Source organism: Poromitra crassiceps (genome assembly GCF_964638095.1).
Source record: "Poromitra crassiceps genome assembly, chromosome: 18".
NCBI lineage: Eukaryota > Metazoa > Chordata > Actinopteri > Beryciformes > Melamphaidae > Poromitra > Poromitra crassiceps.
Window position 1 is genome coordinate 26401510 of NC_139636.1, and position 19720 is coordinate 26421229.

Consider the following 19720-nt stretch of genomic DNA (forward strand, 5'->3'; position numbering starts at 1 on the left):
GGCATAACCCGCCCCTTTCTGCCTCTGATTGGCCTAGCGTCAAACTTCCATCCAAACACATTCGCTTGGCTATCCTGCATTACATCTCTTTCTAGTCTGTGGTCAGACCGTCAAACTCAGTGGGTCAGACTCAGACATACAGCAGTTACGCTTGCTAGCCCGCATGAAAGACGCCAGTGTGTTTATGTTTTTAATATAGTCATATCTATGGTTTATAACGCTGCCACTAATCAGAGGCAGAGAGGGCCAGAGGTTATGCCTTCGCCGTCATCCAAAAAAAATATCGCTTCCGGTAAGCTAGCTAGCTAGCTAATGTTAGCTGCTGGTTGGTTGGCTAACTAGCGAATGTTAGCCGTTAGCTAACGTTAACACATTAACTAGACAAACACAGACATGCAGAGCTCCAAAAACAGAGCAATTCGTGATTTTGTTACTGTAGTTTCTGCAGAGTAACGTCCATGTCACGGATCTGACGGATAGTGCAGTAACAGTCAGCAGCTATGATAGCGCAGCCGGGGGGGGAGGAAGTCCATATATGGTCCATCCGGTCATGGGTCATAGGACATTACGTCATCACAGGATAACGCGATTGGCTGGCTCAGATCTGTTCAAATCTGAGCCAGCCAATCACGTTGTCCTGCGTTGTTTGAGACGTGTATAAAAGGCGACCGCAGATGGGGGTGGGTGGGGGGAACCAGAGGGAGAGGAGGAGAGAGGGGGAACCAGAGGGGGGAGAGGAGAGGGGGAACCAGGGGGAGAGGAGGGGAGAGGGGGAGAGGAGAGGGGGAACCAGAGGAGAGGAGGGGAGAGGAGGAGAGGAGAGAGGGGGAACCAGAGGAGAGGAGGGGAGAGGAGAGAGGGGGAACCAGGGGGAGAGGAGAGAGGGAACCAGAGGAGAGGAGGGGAGAGGGGGAGAGGAGAGAGGGGGAACCAGAGGGGGGAGAGGAGAGGGGGAACCAGGGGGAGAGGAGAGAGGGAACCAGGGGAGAGGAGAGAGGGGGAACCAGAGGAGAGGAGAGCAGAAGGGGAGAGGAGGGACCAGAGGGGAGACAGGGGGAGAGGAGAGAGGGGGAACCAGGAGGAGAGGGGGAGAGGAGAGAGGGGGGACCAGAGGGGAGAGAGGGGGAGAGGAGGGGGGGAACCAGGGGGAGAGGAGGGGGGACCAGAGGGGGAGAGGAGGGGGGGAACCAGGGGGAGAGGAGGGGAGAGGAGGGGGGACCAGAGGGGAGAGAGGGGGAGAGGAGGGGGGGAACCAGGGGGAGAGGAGGGGAGAGGAGAGGGGAGAGGAGAGAGGGGGGACCAGAGGGGGGAGAGGAGGGGGGGAACCAGGGGGAGAGGGAGAGGAGAGGGGCTGGACCCCTCCAGGGGCACTGCCATCCCTCTGGGCGGCCCTGGTAGTGGAAGCGATCATCTTGCTCTATAATGACCAGAATGGGTGTTGTTCAAACTGAACATTTATTTCTTCAACTTACCTTTTCGGGCTACACCTGGGTCCCTCCGGAATCGGTTAACCCTTATTGATTATATATGGTTTTTAGTTATGTTTTCATTGTTTGTATTTCTCTGAATGAATTGTATTGAAATGTGATGTAAGTCGCTTTGGATAAAAGCGTCTGCCAAATGAAATAAAGTAAAGTAAAAGATAAACAGCGGACACTATTTTCGTAGTTAAGCTAAGTAGCCTACTTCCCCCCGCAGCATCGTGACATTGAATGAAAGTATAGAGGCTATAACGGCTCGTTTGAGATGACTTCTGGCTCGCCTGGGAAGCAGCCGAGAGCAGCCGAGTGCAGTCAGCCAATTAGAGGCAGAGAGGGGCGGGTCATGCCTTCGCCATCATGGGAAAAAAAAAGATTGCGTCCCGGAGCTAGCCTGAGAGGCTAATAAAAGCTACATGTTACAGAGTAAGCTGACTATCAGTACGTTATTGCACGCATAGGCCTATCTTTACATTTAAACGTTTACATAGCAAAAATAGAAATAGAAGTAGGCTATGTCAGTGTTTTCCCGTGAATAGCTGAGAAAGTGGACACTGTCAATAGTTAGCACTGTGAAGCTGATACAATTCAGGTGGCGGTAATGCAACATTTAAGGATGCCAACCGCCATAAAACACAGAAGAAGAAGCTGAGAAAAAGGAAGTGCTGTGGGGTTGCAGCTGGTGAAAACCGTCTATATTGCAATGGCTTTTTTTAACGAAAGCCTATACAGTCGGTGTAGTCTATTAGTGAACAAAAATCCCATGGAGGAGAGCCAAGGCAAAACGAAAGCCACAACTCACACAAGTAAAATGTCATCTTTCTTATGGACTATGCCAGCCATTGAGTGAGAGCAGACTCTAATCTTTGGCCTGCAGATGTTCAACAGGCGCCTATCAACCTGCAACTGATCATTATTCATGGCTGACTGCTCTTCCATCTTCACATTCATTAGGTATTCATCCTACCGTCAAAGAAAATCTATTTCTGGCAGGGAAGCATGCATGTTGTTGTAGTTTCCCCTCGTCAGGGAAGCATGCATGTTGTTGTAGTTTCTCCTCGTCCTCTCTCTAAGAGCAGGGAAGCATGCATGTTGTTGTAGTTTCTCCTCGTCCTCTCTCTAAGAGCAGGGAAGCATGCATGTTGTTGTAGTTTCTCCGTCCTCTCTCTAAGAGCAGGGAAGCATGCATGTTGTTGTAGTTTCCCCTCGTCAGGGAAGCATGCATGTTGTTGTAGTTTCCCCTCGCCAGGGAAGCATGCATGTTGTTGTAGTTTCCCCTCGTCAGGGAAGCATGCATGTTGTTGTAGTTTCCCCTCGTCAGGGAACCATATGTTTTTGTAGTTTCCCCTCATCAGGGACGCATTAATGTTGTTGTAGTTTCCCCTCGTCGTCTCTCTGTCAGGGAAGCATGCATATTGTTGTAGTTTCACCTAGTCCACTCTCTAAGAGCAGGGAAGCATCCATGTTCTTGTAGTTTCCCCTCAGCCAGGAAGCATTCATGTTGTAGTTTCCCCTCGTCCTCTCTCTGGCAGGGAAGCATGCATGTTGTTGTAGTTTCCCCTCGTCCACTGTCTAAGCCCTTGGTCACACCATACGCTGAAGCCACACTGAAGCTACTGTTAACAGGCGAGACCGTTCACACCAGCTGCATGCCACACCATGCTGAAGCCACGCTGAAGCTATGCTGCAGCGATAGTTTCAGCTTCTGTTCTATTTTTCAAGCGTGCACTGCACCCGAGCTGCCAGGCATGAAGTCAATGCAAGTTGGGAGCGGGGGGAGGACAGCGCTGAGCGAGGCGCTGAGGAAAAGAGAGTGCTTCTGGTGTGACCAGTTTAGCATGTTCTGAATAGCGCCTGGTGTGAACCGAGGCTAAGAGCAGGGAAGCATGCTGTTGTAGTTTCCCCTCATCCTCTCTCTAAGATCAGGGAAGCATGGATAATGTTGTGGTTTCCCCTCGTCCTCTCTCAGGGAAGCATGCATGTTGTTGTAGTTTCCCCTCGTCCTCTCTCTAAGAGCGGGCCAAGTGTCTGATATGAGGCAATGTTAAGTACACTGTGTGCGTTATGGTTATGGCTGAGTCATGCTCTCTCAAACACCTTTAACGGCTCCATGTCTTAACAAGTCTAAATGATCCGAGCTGATGAGGCATTGATAAAAGCAGTGATATACTGTACTAGGCATCTTGCGCGCTACGCACACACAATTCCTCGGGTGGAGACTTGTCCTCTTCTCCCTACTTATACTCCCACCACTTAGGCTCAGCCACAAAGGATTTATTACATCGCTGATGACATAGCAATTGCTCAAGTGACATCACTCACTGATGACATCACAATTGCTCAAGTGAAATCACTGATGGCAATTCCTCACCGAAGGCTGTCAAGCAGGATTTGAAGCGGGAACACGGCGGTCAAAGAGGAGAGCGAGGCGGCCAGATGGAGGAACATTGAGGAGGGGGCGGACCCCCAAGTCTGGAATTTGTGTAATATTCTGTAAGAGGCAACAATGTGCTGCAAGGCATCCAGTCTGCCGGAAAGCCAGAAGATCACTGATGACATCACTGATGACATCACAATCGTGACACACACCGCCACCCACTTTTTTAAAATGGTACTTCTGTTTTTACCGCGTGCGAAGTGTGTGCAAGCGCGTGGTCAAGAGAAGGTGAGTCATGCATTCATTCATTCAGTCAGGAACAGATAACGGATAGGATGTCATCAGTGATGATGTCATCAGTGATGATGCCATCAGTGATGATGTCATCAGTGATGTCATCGGTGATATCCTTCCTGGCTGAGGCTATAAGTGGTGGGAGTATTCACAAGTTTCCTGATGAGACCGTGGGCGCTTCCATGACACCCTCCCTCCCTGTTTCCAGCTGCCGGTTGCCTGTTTCCGCCCAAGGCCGTTCATAGCGAAAGAGACTGAAAATAATCATAATAATTGTTGTGACTTTGTACCTACCTATGTCTTGTAATGGAGCCCCCAGCACAATAATTTCACACGTGCATAATTGTACAACGGAGTGACAATATATTGACTCTTGAAAGAGAGAGACCGCTAAAGCTCCGTTCAATGACCAAATAATAAGAGTTCCGGTTTGGACGTTTAGCCTTCAAAACAAAAGCGGCCGCTATGCAACCACACACTATTTTTAGCAATTTAGGCAAAAATAAGCCCATACAGTACGAGTTAATTGACATTCACCTCGCTTTTGTAAAATATTGCCGCTATGCAACCACACAACGTTACTATTTTTAGCCATTTCGGATCAAATAAGCCAAAGGTTCCCACTCTTTGACAGCGGCGTGCACGTCCTTGCTAGTGAACAAAATGTAAACAGGAAGTCGACAACCGGCAACCGCTGAGAATCATGGGAAACGTAAGTCCAGGAATAAGGTGAATAAGTAGGGAGAAGAGGACAAGTGGTGCATCATCTCCAGAGTAAGTGTATGCTATTTGTGCCAAAGACGCACGTGGTCCTGGGTCGAATTTGCCCTTGTTCATTTACAAAAGGAGACGAATTTAGAGACACTTTGTAACTCTGTTTTGAAAGGTGGTATACAAATTATTTTGCCTAGTTAAAACCATGCTGAAACACTAGAAGCTGCAAATGGTAAATAATAAAATCCAATATTTTTGATTAATTGAACTGTCTTCAGTAAAATAACTTTTTTAGTTACTATCATAAGTAAAATAATTATTGTACCTTATAGAATTGCCACTGACTGATAAACAGCTCCGTTTTACTGCAGAAAAAACAATAAATAGGACTTTGCTGAAACATAATGGTATGATGATACTATACCACAGTAATCCAGAATTTAAGTCTCACTATAATTGTACCTCCATCCACTATGTTCTTCTAATGAGTAGTTTTATTTTGGACATTAGCCTTCTCCACGCCCCTACAGATCAGGCGTTACTCTCTGCCAAGGCTTCATGTAGAAAGGGCTGAAACACTGTTGTTTCCCCACCGTGAGAGCACTGGGTTTTCTATAAATGGACTCTGACTCCTCCAAGGTAGCAAGGCACAAATGTAGCCCTGATAGCACTCACATTATAGAAGAGATGCGACAATACTTCTCTCAGTTACCTCGCCTCTTCCAACTGCATCGTTCTTTAGGATGCAAATAAGGGTTGCCATAGAAACCTTGGGCTCAAACGCATTATCATTTTCAGACTAACTGCATTTGAGGAAAAATATAATGTAGGGATTATAGTGGTTTTCTAAAATGTTGAGTCAAAACCATAAATCCATCCACATCTAGGCAGTCACAGAAGATAATGGCGATATTTTCTTACTCTCATTCTTCCTCTGGAACATTTCTAATAAAAGATTTGTTATGGATTTTGGATGTTTGATTGTTTACATTACAGGGTAAGTCTTAGGCAGCCCATGATATCAGTCCCATCAGTCTTTCATTATTTATGTTACAGTGTTTTCAGTGATGAGAAAGCAGCATTCATAGAACAAAATGAATCAAATATCTTAGTTTATTCTGAATTCAATCAGAGGGCTCCATAGCCCTCTGATAACTGGGGTTATCTGAATCTATTCACATTTCCATTCATGTAATTACAAAAAAATCAATAACCACAAAACAGTAGGCTATAGCTACATTTGCCTAAATGACGTACAGATATAACTGGATAGAGGACGCAACATTGTCGACAAAAGAACAACGAATAAAACAAAATTGCTGTAGACTAATGAGGAAGCTTTTGGTTGCCTTTAAAGCAACTGGGAGAGCATAACATTAGCCAGTGTGTTGCATTCTGCTTTGTCAGCACAGGGGCAGCTGTTCACAGGAAGAGCCTAGACTCACTTTGGATTGCAGCCCTCTACGTACACAGCCAGGCACAGAGCTTGGAGAGAAGAGAGCCAGAGGCCTGAGCACTGAAGCAGAATGCTCCTAGAGCGTATATGTAGATGGAATAACAATTATAACAGGCCATCATTACAGTCACCTTTCCTTTCATTCATGTCTCTGATGTCTGATGCTCTCATGTGACAGAAGCAGGCAAATATTAAACTCTCACACATTGGCTATGACTTACATTTCCCAACCCTACTAGGCTAGTCTATTATATGTGGGACTGTTATAGCCAACACTTCACAGGATTGGCTGAGATAAGGAATAAATGGACAAGGAAAAACCATAACTACTCATAAGATGTAATGCTGTAATTATAGTGCAGAATGTAAACGGAAAGTCTGACTGAGTAGACTGGGAATCATTTCAATCAGGTCATCTAGATTAGACATGACTGATCACAGGAACCCTGTTCAGTTTCAACTGTAATTTCATGATTTCCCCGCACGATGGCGACCTCGAGGCAGTTTCCCCCCCTTTTTTCTTTGGCACATTTTATTGGAAGGAAAATATGGCAAAAAAAAACTTCAAAGATAACTTCAAAGTCAAAACCAAAATATCTGACCGGCCGGTAAGCATATAAAGCAATCAATCTGATCCGTCAACATCACCCTAAACTGAAAATGATAGCCTATGGAAAGAAAAAAAGAAAAGAAAAAGCTTGGATAAAACGCTGCATAACATGGGGTATCGCATAATCATTACTAGGTGTTATTGATGCCTAGTAGGCTACCATGGATTACATAACAACATGGAATACGGCAATCTGGAACCTCGTGCTATTCCGCTGCGCTGTATTTGAGGTCATAATCCTGCAACAGCTAATAAGAAAAATATGCACACGAACAGCGCGTTTAGACCAAAATACAGAGAAGACGGAAATCACAGTCTACATGGAGACTTATAAACCACAAGTGTGGAATGAAACCTGGAACAAAAAAGCAATGCGAGTGTGTGTGCGTGCGAGGGAGAGAGAGAGAGAGAGAGAGAGAGACACAGAGAGAGAGAGAGAGAGAGAGAGAGAGAGAGAGAGAGAGAGAGAGAACGAGAGAACTCGAGAACTCTCCATACCTGCTTTTCTAAACACTCCTTGGCTGACAGTGAGGGTTTTGGTGAAGGCGCCCTGTCGCATATGCTTCCCTCCAACAGGTATAATCCCGACGGTCGAGAGCTAGACTCGTTCTCAAAATAAAAGAGCATATTTTGTAACAAAGCGAACCACTTTGTGTGCCATTTTGTGTTGTCTGAGCTCTTTTTGCTCAAGCTCCCTCGTCTTGTACCATCTTTTTTTGCCAAAAGCCCCAGATAGGTGACATGACCATCATTAAGTCGTATTCCCTTCTGCATTTTTGATGAAAAGGCAGCTGCTAGGTTACATCCTTTTGAACTCGCAAAAAAAAAATATATATATATATATATATATACTTTCTGAATGCGGACCTCTAAGCAGCAGGCTTGTCCGCTCCGACCGCATTCACCGTGTTGGCATTTAAGTAAAAAGAGGGCAACAAAACGAAAAGCACAAGTCCAGCATCCCAAAATCTCTCGCTATACTCCGAGCGCTTTGAAGGTCCACATTATCCCAATGATAAATAGCGAAGGGAGACGGAGAAAAATGGTGTAAAAGAACGCAAGATGAGAGTGAGTGGGTTCGGGGTTTGTCCTTTTCTCACATGAAATCTCCAGAAAGCAGTCGGCTTGGTGCTGAGCTAGGCAGTGCTGCTGGGTGAAGTCACGTGACGCATGCTTGGAAAAGCAGATTTCAGAACCTTGGACAGCGACATTACAACAGCTAATTTAAAAGATCCCGCATACGTTTCCTCTCGCTGTCACCTCCATCTGGACGATGAGAAGAAATTGGAAAATGACAAGACATTTTATTCGAATGATAAAGAAATATATTCACCCACTATAATGAAACCCAGCATTATACTGATTCAGTGTAGCTTACGGTTTACATTTGATAGTAAAGTTTTGTCCTGATCCCCAGCATGTTATTTTTATAATACAACCAGCAGCAAAAAATAAAATTTCAAAAAGGCAAAGTTTCACCAATGCTTACTTTGCCAAAAAACGACCAATTAATGCACAATTATCACCATGAAAATGTGGCTTGTTGTATTTTTTTGTGAGCTACAGTATATATGTTGTGCTTTTTACATCCACATTGTTGAAGAACATCTGGAACCTCTTAACGTTTCCTCGCTGATATTTGTGTTAAAACTATCTCCATATAGCACAAAGTATCATACTGATTCTCCAAAACCAAATAATCAGAGGTGGAAAGTAATTACAAGTACAAGTAGCCTACAATTACTGTAATTGAGTAGCTTTTTGTGTAGGCTACTTGTGTACTTTCTTGGGTAGGCTAATTATTTTAATCAGTAACTTTACTTTTACTTAAAGGAATACTCCGCCGATTTTCAATGGTGAATTATTTTGCACATAATCTCACACATATCCGAAAACTGTCAACAGTTTTGCAGACATTCATTTAGTTTGAAAGTTATTGAGAGTTGATTTCAATTAAGTTGTGGACCAGTGATGTCATTTGTGCATGAATGGCATCACTGGTCCACAACTGAACTCAAATCAACTCTCAATAACTGTCAAACCAAAGGAATGTCTGCAAAACTATTGACATTTTTCAGATATGTGGAAAATAATTCACCATTGAAAATTGGCGGAGTGTATTCACCTTATGTAGCCCCGCCCACTTGACCCAGTTGTGTTATGACTTCCTGTTCAAAACACCGTCTGTTTTACCTGGCCACTAGTACTGTGCTGTCACAGGAAGTGTCAACACAATAGGAAGTAACTGGCTGACCACTGTGTTGGAACATAAGGTGAATAGGCTAATGTATAGCGTTGTTACATTTTAAATTGGTTCAGATAAGAGTAAAATAAATCTAAAGTTTTGCCTATGAGCTGCCTGCAGAAACTGTCCAATTGGCCCTGCTAAGTTACTGTCAGTGTTGTCAAGAAAAGTAGGCTATTGGCTGGCTGCTCGCAGCAGAGGGAGGGGGGACTCCACTGTGTGTGGGAAGCGCCGTGCTCATCAAACCTCTCTGGATGACAAGCAAGTAGAGCAAACCAGCGACAGCCAGACCAAATGCTTTGTGATTCAACACTTCACCAGAAGGTGAACGACGGTCAGTCAGGCAGCAACGAGAATACGTGGTGCTGGTGCTTAATCACAGAGGGGATGGAGAGACGGATGAGAAAACACATCTGCAGACCTAAATCCAACTGAAACCCCATTGGGTTTGGTTGAAGTTGAGGATGAACTTGAAGAAAATGAGGAAAAACAACCTAGTTTGAGATGATATAACCCAGCCGCCCACAAAAAGTAACTAACTTTTACTCTGAGTACATTTTAAATCAGCTACTTTTTACTTTTACTCAATTCGATTTTTAAACCAGTAATGCTACTTCTACTTTATGTAAAATGTCATCAAAGTAACAGTACACTTCTACTTGAGTAGATTTTTTGGTGCTCTTTCCACCCCTGCAAATAATTAATGAAAAAAAGAAATGCCCTCCATGATAAAGGAAGTGATACAGCCATTTTTAAAAGAGGCCACGTACAGCGCTAAAAGTTTTGCTATTAGCCTACCTTGAGCCAAAAGAGCCCATTTTTAGTATGTCCCCCTTTCTCTGGGGGATTTTTTGTTACATCTCATGCAATAGTAGTATAGTAGTAGTAATAGTCGTAATAGTAGTAGTAGTAGTAGTACTAGTAGTGGTGGTATAGGTATATAGGCCCTTACAGGAAAACTCGAGTAGCCTATACATCTCAGGTCCTTAAGGGCTACAGTGTCTTGGCAACAAAGATTGATTGTTGCTGTGAATGGCTGCTATTGCATTTTAAGCCCAAAGGAGAGCTGCCTACAGTATATTAGGGGCCAGTCAGTGACAGGAAGTAGATGGTGAAAGATAGACTGCTGTCCCACATTGGTTCTGTACACATGCAGCAATCTTCAATTGGTGGCCGGGCCATTCGGCTGCCAGCCGGCTGCCAAGCAGGATCCTTCTCAGATGAACAGAACATAACATAACATAACATAACATAACATAACATAACATAAGGGACATTGCCGATTTCCAATGCTGAGTTCAGTTTTGCTCCAGTGATGTCATTCATGCACAATTGACATCACTGGTCCTCAACTGTTAAATGGGGCACCTTAGTCTTTGTTAGAAATCACAAATTAGTAACATATGTCATAAACAAAAACGCAACATCGTCTGATATGAACAGACATTCTAACCATGCAGGAAGTTAGTGTATTATTAAAAAGTTAGCACTTAGCTGCACTATGACTTCAGCTTGACCTTGTTGGAGAACTCTGATGTAAAAACCCTTTCCAATAGCTGCGACATTGTTTTCAGACAGACGCTGGTTTGCCTTTCAAAATGGTTATCAATCTTACATTTTTATTGAGTCCTGAACTACAATCCCTTTGAAATGGTATATAAAAAACGTGTACCAAGGAAATCAAGGTAAAAAACTAAATCCACATTTTTGATGATATATTGAAAGAATAAAACTGTGTAACATTTTGGTTGCAAACAGTAGTTGTGAAAACCCCTTTTAAAGTCAGGGGTTAGAATGTGTTCAGATTTGTCTAATCCCATCCCAAAACCTCAGATTATTTAGAACTCTTGCTTTTGCACAAACGTTTCACCAGATGAAGCAGAACCACACCACCTAACTAAGGACTTGTTTGGATCCCGTTTTCATCTCATTCTTCTCTATCCAGTTCTCTAAATATACCCACATTCACTCTGGGTCGGAATTCAACAAAGGTAATACAGGGAAAAAGATGTCCTCGTGGTTACAGAGCTGAACTATGAAATATGCTCGAGCAAACAGCCAATATGCCACTTTCAGCACCCATATAGGCTCTAATCGGCTCCTGTCAGTCCTCCGGCTACTTCTCAGAGAGATTTATTTATTATTCTATCACCATTGTTATCTTCTCGCTCTCAGATCCATTCTTCCATAAATCCCTCCAGGCTCCGAGGTGCCTAGTTCAACAAGCCATTTTTTCCACTTCAATTAGCCTTATTGACTAGTCAAATATTAATCAAAAGTAAAATTTTAATGTGATTAATGAAATTCTGTATAGGATGCAATTACGTGAAATGAGAGTAGATTTCTTTTTGTAATAAATGTATCCACCATTAGTTTCATGCCTCATGAGTATGCAATTTGTATTGCCAATTTCCGAGTAGATTTGCCTCAACAACACATGTGAGAGGCTGATAAGACTGGGTATTATCTCTTTATGTGCCAAGCTTCAGCCAAGGTGAAAGACAACGGTGCTGTTCTGCTTGGCATGTGGATTCTCAGTCCATCCTGCTCTGTGGATCACTGGATCTTGGGACAACGGTAGATATATAATGATGATGTCTCTGACTGCAACTCCTTCCAGATGTACAGTATATATATATATATATATAGCTATATGAAATCTGCTTGTTTTGATGCAATCTGAATCAGCATTCCTCCAGCAGCTACAGTATATGTCAAAAAAATGCTGCTGGAGCTTCTCTCAGACTCCGCATTTGATGCGATTTTCCTTCTCAAACTCAATTCTGAGAATTTCTTTCTTGATATTTTGTCCAGAATTTCATGACTCTATGGAAAATTCTATGTATTGTAGGTGAGAGTGAAACTATGATCAAACCAGTCATTCTTCTACATGTACATTCTCTAATTGTGTCAACTTCCTGTAAATGAAATAATGATAAAGTTTTTATCTGTTTGCTGGGGACCCCCTGGATCCCCTTGAAGGACCACTGGTGGTCCATGTTGAGAACCACTGCATTATGTGTGCATAAGGTGTGTGTGTGTGTGTGTGTGTGTGTGTGTGTGTGTGTGTGTGTGTGTGTGTGTGTGTGTGTGTGTGTGTGTGTGTGCAGAATATGCTGTTGCTGTAGTGTCCTCGTCTTTCCCTGTGCTGCCTATGAAAAGGCTCGAGTCCTAATTACATGATCCACCAGGCTTCTAATTCGCCATACTCTTCTTCTCAAATGACATTTACTAATTACTCCTTCCTTTTTTTAGAAATGGCTTTCTGGATTTGATCCAGGCTCCGCCCCCTCATGCTCATTGTCATGTAGAAAGAAACAAGTTGGCTGTTGTGGCAGTCATGACCCATTTGATTGAAAGTGAGTATGCAAACATACAAACACTGCACACCAAATCCCTTTAAAGCATGATGTTGTGTTAAACAATCTCGATTAGGGAAAGAGGAATTCAATAAAAGAGAGAGAGAAGTGGGGGGGACCTGTAATGCAGTATTGGGACATAAAGCAGCTTGTCAGTGCCTGAGCCCACACAGCGACCCCTTCAAACAGGGCCACCAAAATATGTCTTTCCATGTGTTCAAGCTAAGCAACGTAGTGCCACCACCAACAGAACATGAATAGATCCATATGAATGATAAGAAAAAGGGTGACCAAGTTGGGAATGTCAGTGATTGTGTGACTTTCATTGTGAACGAGAGTTCAACTTGCAAAGTTTAAGCACTGGATTTTCTTGTTATTGAGGATGGATTTCATTTGGTTTAGTTTTTTATTGTAGAAGCTATACTGGCCGGAGGACTGATTGATTTAAACTGGCAGCGATGCCATCCGCCAGCTGGAGTGGAGATAAGACGGGCCAGTTTACACTGCAGCAACTTTCCCCTGCAACATTCTAAAATGGTTTTGTCTCGTTGCGACTGCGAGTCATCGGTATAAACTGGCCTTAAAAGGAAGGGTGAACACAAGTGCAACCAAAACATTAATGAGGGCCCGAGCACTGAAACACTTAATGGATTGGAAGTTGGAAACCCTTTGGTTGCACCTGTGTTTACCCTGCCTTTTAGACACAAAATGGCTGCTGTGGAAAAGGGCCCATGTGTGTGTGTTTTTTTTTTTTTTTGGTCTAAATTTCTAGAGAACAACTAATGTACAACTCATTTTGTGTTGTGTGGGTTTCCATGTTGGATGTACAGTGTGATGTAGGCTACTGTAGTACAGTATATGGGCTGGGCACCTAATTGGTGCACGGTACTTAAATACATCAAATTGAAATCAAAATACAAAGCTGCAAATGCCTGCAATAGCTAACATACACCTCTGTGTTTCTGCTTTCTGATTGAGTACTGTGCATTCTGTATTATAGGTGTAGTTGGTGTAGCTGGGTTGTGGTACATGTAGTACAACATGTTTTGGGGACTTTAACTGGAACGAAGCCTGACACGTCGTCATGCTGATGGTCCATCTCCAATGTGGCAGGCAGGCATTGCCCCCTCTCAACTGCGGCTGATTCTCCTGTGTCAAGACCGGTTAGCTGACCTGCCACTCACAGAGGAACCGGACCCATGCACCAGACGCTGCCTGCATTCTGCTGTCGCTGTACAGTAACCACTGTTCCCCAGCACAGAATCTCTAACTTACAGTTTTCAGGAAATACAGTGACTGCTCTATGTCTTGGTTACAGGTTGCCGTTGCCATGACAAAGTATTATGCTAAGAACAGTTGTGTAACAGTATGGAGACATTACCACGGTCCCTGCAGTGGCCACACTGAGTCTTATGGTCACATGTAGGAAGTCTGGGCTTGTGCACATACAGATATCATGTCTGCATGGGTGAGCCTTTACCAACCCAGAAAGATCTCCCGTTTACTTACAGTTCACCCTCACATCAGCCCAGCCAGTTGATGCCTCGCCTTTGTCAACGCTGGGTGGAGAGTTTGAGATGACCACATTGTGCAACCAGGTTGTTTGCTTAACCTCCTACATACATGGCATAATTACAGAAGTACATTAACAACATCAACAAACATAGGCTGTGACACATCATACCCCAAACACAATAAAATCATAGTCGTTGCTAATGCGTTACTATAATCCCCTTTTATCAGTCTAAAAATATGCCGCTTTTTTTGGTTAATCCTCCATATGCAATGTTTCTATTTTCCGCAGGCACCGATGAAACAGTGAGTACCAGAGTTAGCCTACTCTATTTCCAGAGCAGGACATGAATTATAGAGCAAAGGGGCAAACAATGTGCATTGCATTCCCTTTTTACTGACCTGAGTGCAGGCGAGCGACGTGTGGAGGAGAGCGTCTGTGAGGAGTGACCATGAGCTGCTCTTGGAGCGTCGGTGGGCCGTGCGATGGCAGAGTCCCAGCTCTTGGCGGTGGCCCAGGCCATTGTGATTTGTGCTAGCTAGCTATACTGCCTACAGGGTCGCCACCTGGCTGTTGCTTCCTCCAGTCTCCCTGGGTTACACAGAGTGCATCCGCAGCAGGTCTGTAATTGAATTTCACACGTCACAGTCCGCTTAACTGTGCTTCTTGCAAGGTGTGTGGACCTCGAAAAGCTGATCTTGATGCACCTGAGAATTATTGCGATGAATGAGGATTCACCTCTGATCCTCTCTAGCCTAAATATGAATTTCTGAGGCTATACAGATGTCTGGAAGAAATTAGCCTACTGTATGTCAAGCTTCTTGACTGGTTTTGTCAAAAACAATTTCAACACTTTATGCGTGTTTATTTGTTTATTAAAAAAGGATCCCCATCTTCCTGGGGTCCAAGACAACAATTACATGACACTGACAGACAAACTGTGTGTTGAATGTATTTGCAATTGGTCAACTGTGATGTCACCCGAGATTTGGGTCTGGATTTGGATCTGGATCGAGGCAACAAGGAAGATGTGATGTCATCAGGTAGTTGTGATGTCATCAGTGATGTCACTCGAGCAATTGTCTTCTTCTTCTTAATTAAAAGTGGTGTCCGCATGTCTGCACCGCTTACTTCAACACCTGAGTGTGATTTTTTTTAATACAGCAAAAGACTGTCTGATGTTTTCACTTGTTCCTTACTGTAGCTCTCTGATGTTTTCATGTGTTCCTTACTGTAGCTCTCTGGTGTTTTCATGTGTTCCTTACTGTAGCTCTCTGATGTTATCATGTGTTCCTTACTGTAGCTCTCTGATGTTTTCACTTGTTCCTTACTGTAGCTCTCTGATGTTTTCACTTGTTCCTTACTGTAGCTCTCTGATGTTATCATGTGTTCCTTACTGTAGCTCTCTGATGTTATCATGTGTTCCTTACTGTAGCTCTCTGGTGTTTTCATGTGTTCCTTACTGTAGCTCTCTGATGTTTTCATGTGTTCCTTACTGTAGCTCTCTGGTGTTATCATGTGTTCCTTACTGTAGCTCTCTGATGTTTTCACGTGTTCCTTACTGTAGCTCTCTGATGTTATCATGTGTTCCTTACTGTAACTCTCTGATGTTATCATGTGTTCCTTACTGTAGCTCTCTGGTGTGTTCACGTGTTCCTTACTGTAGCTCTCTGATGTTATCATGTGTTCCTTACTGTAGCTCTCTGGTGTGTTCATGTGTTCCTTACTGTAGCTCTCTGGTGTTTTCATGTGTTCCTTACTGTAGCTCTCTGATGTTATCATGTGTTCCTTACTGTAGCTCTCTGGTGTGTTCATGTGTTCCTTACTGTAGCTCTCTGATGTTTTCATGTGTTCCTTACTGTAGCTCTCTGATGTTTTCATGTGTTCCTTACTGTAGCTCTCTGGTGTTATCATGTGTTCCTTACTGTAGCTCTCTGATGTTATCATGTGTTCCTTACTGTAGCTCTCTGATGTTATCATGTGTTCCTTACTGTAGCTCTCTGATGTTATCATGTGTTCCTTACTGTAGCTCTCTGATGTTATCATGTGTTCCTTACTGTAGCTCTCTGGTGTTATCATGTGTTCCTTACTGTAGCTCTCTGATGTTATCATGTGTTCCTTACTGTAGCTCTCTGATGTTATCATGTGTTCCTTACTGTAGCTCTCTGGTGTTATCATGTGTTCCTTACTGTAGCTCTCTGATGTTATCATGTGTTCCTTACTGTAGCTCTCTGGTGTTTTCATGTGTTCCTTACTGTAGCTCTCTGATGTTTTCACTTGTTCCTTACTGTAGCTCTCTGATGTTTTCATGTGTTCCTTACTGTAGCTCTCTGATGTTATCATGTGTTCCTTACTGTAGCTCTCTGATGTTATCATGTGTTCCTTACTGTAGCTCTCTGATGTTATCATGTGTTCCTTACTGTAGCTCTCTGGTGTTTTCATGTGTTCCTTACTGTAGCTCTCTGATGTTTTCACTTGTTCCTTACTGTAGCTCTCTGATGTTTTCATGTGTTCCTTACTGTAGCTCTCTGATGTTATCATGTGTTCCTTACTGTAGCTCTCTGATGTTTTCATGTGTTCCTTACTGTAGCTCTCTGGTGTTTTCATGTGTTCCTTACTGTAGCTCTCTGATGTTTTCATGTGTTCCTTACTGTAGCTCTCTGATGTTATCATGTGTTCCTTACTGTAGCTCTCTGTTATCATGTGTTCCTTACTGTAGCTCTCTGATGTTATCATGTGTTCCTTACTGTAGCTCTCTGATGTTTTCATGTGTTCCTTACTGTAGCTCTCTGGTGTTTTCATGTGTTCCTTACTGTAGCTCTCTGTTATCATGTGTTCCTTACTGTAGCTCTCTGATGTTATCATGTGTTCCTTACTGTAGCTCTCTGTTATCATGTGTTCCTTACTGTAGCTCTCTGATGTTATCATGTGTTCCTTACTGTAGCTCTCTGATGTTTTCATGTGTTCCTTACTGTAGCTCTCTGATGTTATCATGTGTTCCTTACTGTAGCTCTCTGTTATCATGTGTTCCTTACTGTAGCTCTCTGATGTTATCATGTGTTCCTTACTGTAGCTCTCTGTTATCATGTGTTCCTTACTGTAGCTCTCTGATGTTATCATGTGTTCCTTACTGTAGCTCTCTGATGTTTTCATGTGTTCCTTACTGTAGCTCTCTGGTGTTTTCATGTGTTCCTTACTGTAGCTCTCTGTTATCATGTGTTCCTTACTGTAGCTCTCTGATGTTATCATGTGTTCCTTACTGTAGCTCTCTGATGTTTTCATGTGTTCCTTACTGTAGCTCTCTGATGTTTTCATGTGTTCCTTACTGTAGCTCTCTGTTATCATGTGTTCCTTACTGTAGCTCTCTGATGTGCACATTAGAGACAAAACACTGCCTCAAAGTAGGCCAATTACCAGCGACTATGAATAAAGACATTAATGCAGCGTGGCAGAGCCCAAGAAGCGCCTCAATGGCAGGGTGTGTTCCATAAGCTAATATGAACTCATGGAGGGGAGACGTAAACAAGTCTCTCCATTACGTAACCAAGGCCTTACTTTCCTCCTTGGAGCATCTTCTCTCGTTTTATCCATCCACTCCTCGTCATCTCCTCTCTCTGCTCGCTAGAGTGGAGTTGGAGGAGATTGTTGATGTTGCCTCTGCCCCACTTCCCCTGGCCTCCACAATGTACTGCTGCCTCCATGCTTCTTCATCCAGTGCTCACGGCGATGCTCAGTCTGACCTCTTCAGGATCCGCTTCATATGCGTTGTTTTGGATGAAAATGAGGAAATGTGGTGTAAGGTTAGATTAGAGCTGTGTGTGCAGACATACTGGCAGCGCCGTATACATCCAGTCAATACAAACACTGAAAATTAAGCATTGGCCTGAGCCTACATTTGAAAAACAAGAACACAAGAGAAATGCAATGTGAATTTTGTTGACTAAATCCCTGATATATTGTTTGTTTGCATGTCAGCGTCATTATTGTGACTGTAATTGGAACTGGAAGTCTAATATGGGGGGGGGGGGGGGGGGGGGGGGGTGCTGCAGGTACACGACTGACATGAAGGGGGCGCCAGCACCAGTCCTACTGTATTCACAGGCCAAAGGACACATGGGCACAGGAGACAGTGGTGCCATCAAGGCTGGCAGGCACATATTCCATCTGGAAGAGGGGCAGCAACACAGCCTGCAAGGGGTTATATACTCAATCACAGCTCAATCAAATCTAAAGATGACAGATGCTGCCAATCAGCGATGGGTTAGTGAGGTCAAATTAAGATCCATATGCTGACCTTTTCCTTGGCTGCCTCCTTTCAGAGTGCCTATCATCAGGGCTATCAATAGGCACTAATGAGTCTTAATGGTCAGATCCTGGCAGAGCGCCATCACTTACACTACAGCCTAGTGCTCACCACGCCCAGGCAAGGTTATCACTTACACTACAGCCTAGTGTTCACCAGGCCCAGGCAAGGTTATCACTTACACTACAGCCTAGTGCTCACCAGGGCCAGGCAAGGTTATCACTTACACTACAGCCTAGTGCTCACCAGGCCCGGGCAAGGTTATCACTTACACTACAGCCTAGTGCTCACCAGGGCCAGGCAAGGTTATCACTTACACTACAGCCTAGTGCTCACCAGGCCCAGGCAAGGTTATCACTTACACTACAGCCTAGTGCTCACCAGGCCCAGGCAAGGTTATCACTTACACTACAGCCTAGTCCTCACCAGGCCCAGGCAAGGTTATCACTTACACTACAGCCTAGTCCTCACCAGGCCCAGGCAAGGTTATCACTTACACTACAGCCTAGTGCTCACCAGGCCCAGGCAAGGTTATCACTTACACTACAGCCTAGTGTTCACCAGGCCCAGGCAAGGTTATCACTTACACTACAGCCTAGTGCTCACCAGGCCCAGGCAAGGTTATCACTTACACTACAGCCTAGTGCTCACCAGGCCCAGGCAAGGTTATCACTTACACTACAGCCTAGTCCTCACCAGGCCCAGGCAAGGTTATCACTTACACTACAGCCTAGTCCTCACCAGGCCCAGGCAAGGTTATCACTTACACTACAGCCTAGTCCTCACCAGGCCCAGGCAAGGTTATCACTTACACTACAGCCTAGTGCTCACCAGGCCCAGGCAAGGTTATCACTTACACTACAGCCTAGTCCTCACCAGGCCCAGGCAAGGTTATCACTTACACTACAGCCTAGTGCTCACCAGGCCCAGGCAAGGTTATCACTTACACTACAGCCTAGTGCTCACCAGGCCCAGGCAAGGTTATCACTTACACTACAGCCTAGTGTTCACCAGGCCCAGGCAAGGTTATCACTTACACTACAGCCTAGTGCTCACCAGGCCCAGGCAAGGTTATCACTTACACTACAGCCTAGTGCTCACCACGCCCAGGCAAGGTTATCACTTACACTACAGCCTAGTCCTCACCAGGCCCAGGCAAGGCTATCACTTACACTACAGCCTAGTCCTCACCAGGCCCAGGCAAGGTTATCACTTACACTACAGCCTAGTCCTCACCAGGCCCAGGCAAGGTTATCACTTACACTACAGCCTAGTGTTCACCAGGCCCAGGCAAGGTTATCACTTACACTACAGCCTAGTGCTCACCAGGCCCAGGCAAGGTTATCACTTACACTACAGCCTAGTCCTCAC

General features: G+C 44.3%; 1 protein-coding gene across 2 annotated transcripts in view; it reads right to left on the reverse strand.

Annotated features, from left to right (window-relative positions):
* rasgrf1 (Ras protein specific guanine nucleotide releasing factor 1) overlaps window positions 1–7703 on the reverse strand; it is a gene marked incomplete at its 5' end in the record, with an annotated part of 31873 nt that extends 24170 nt beyond the window's left edge. For both annotated transcript variants that reach the window (XM_083654534.1, XM_083654533.1), the window contains one exon: window positions 7428–7703. In XM_083654534.1, coding sequence (XP_083510660.1) covers window positions 7428–7703 — 276 coding nt within the window. The remainder of the gene's footprint in view (window positions 1–7427) is intronic.
* Window positions 7704–19720: the final 12017 nt, after the last annotated feature.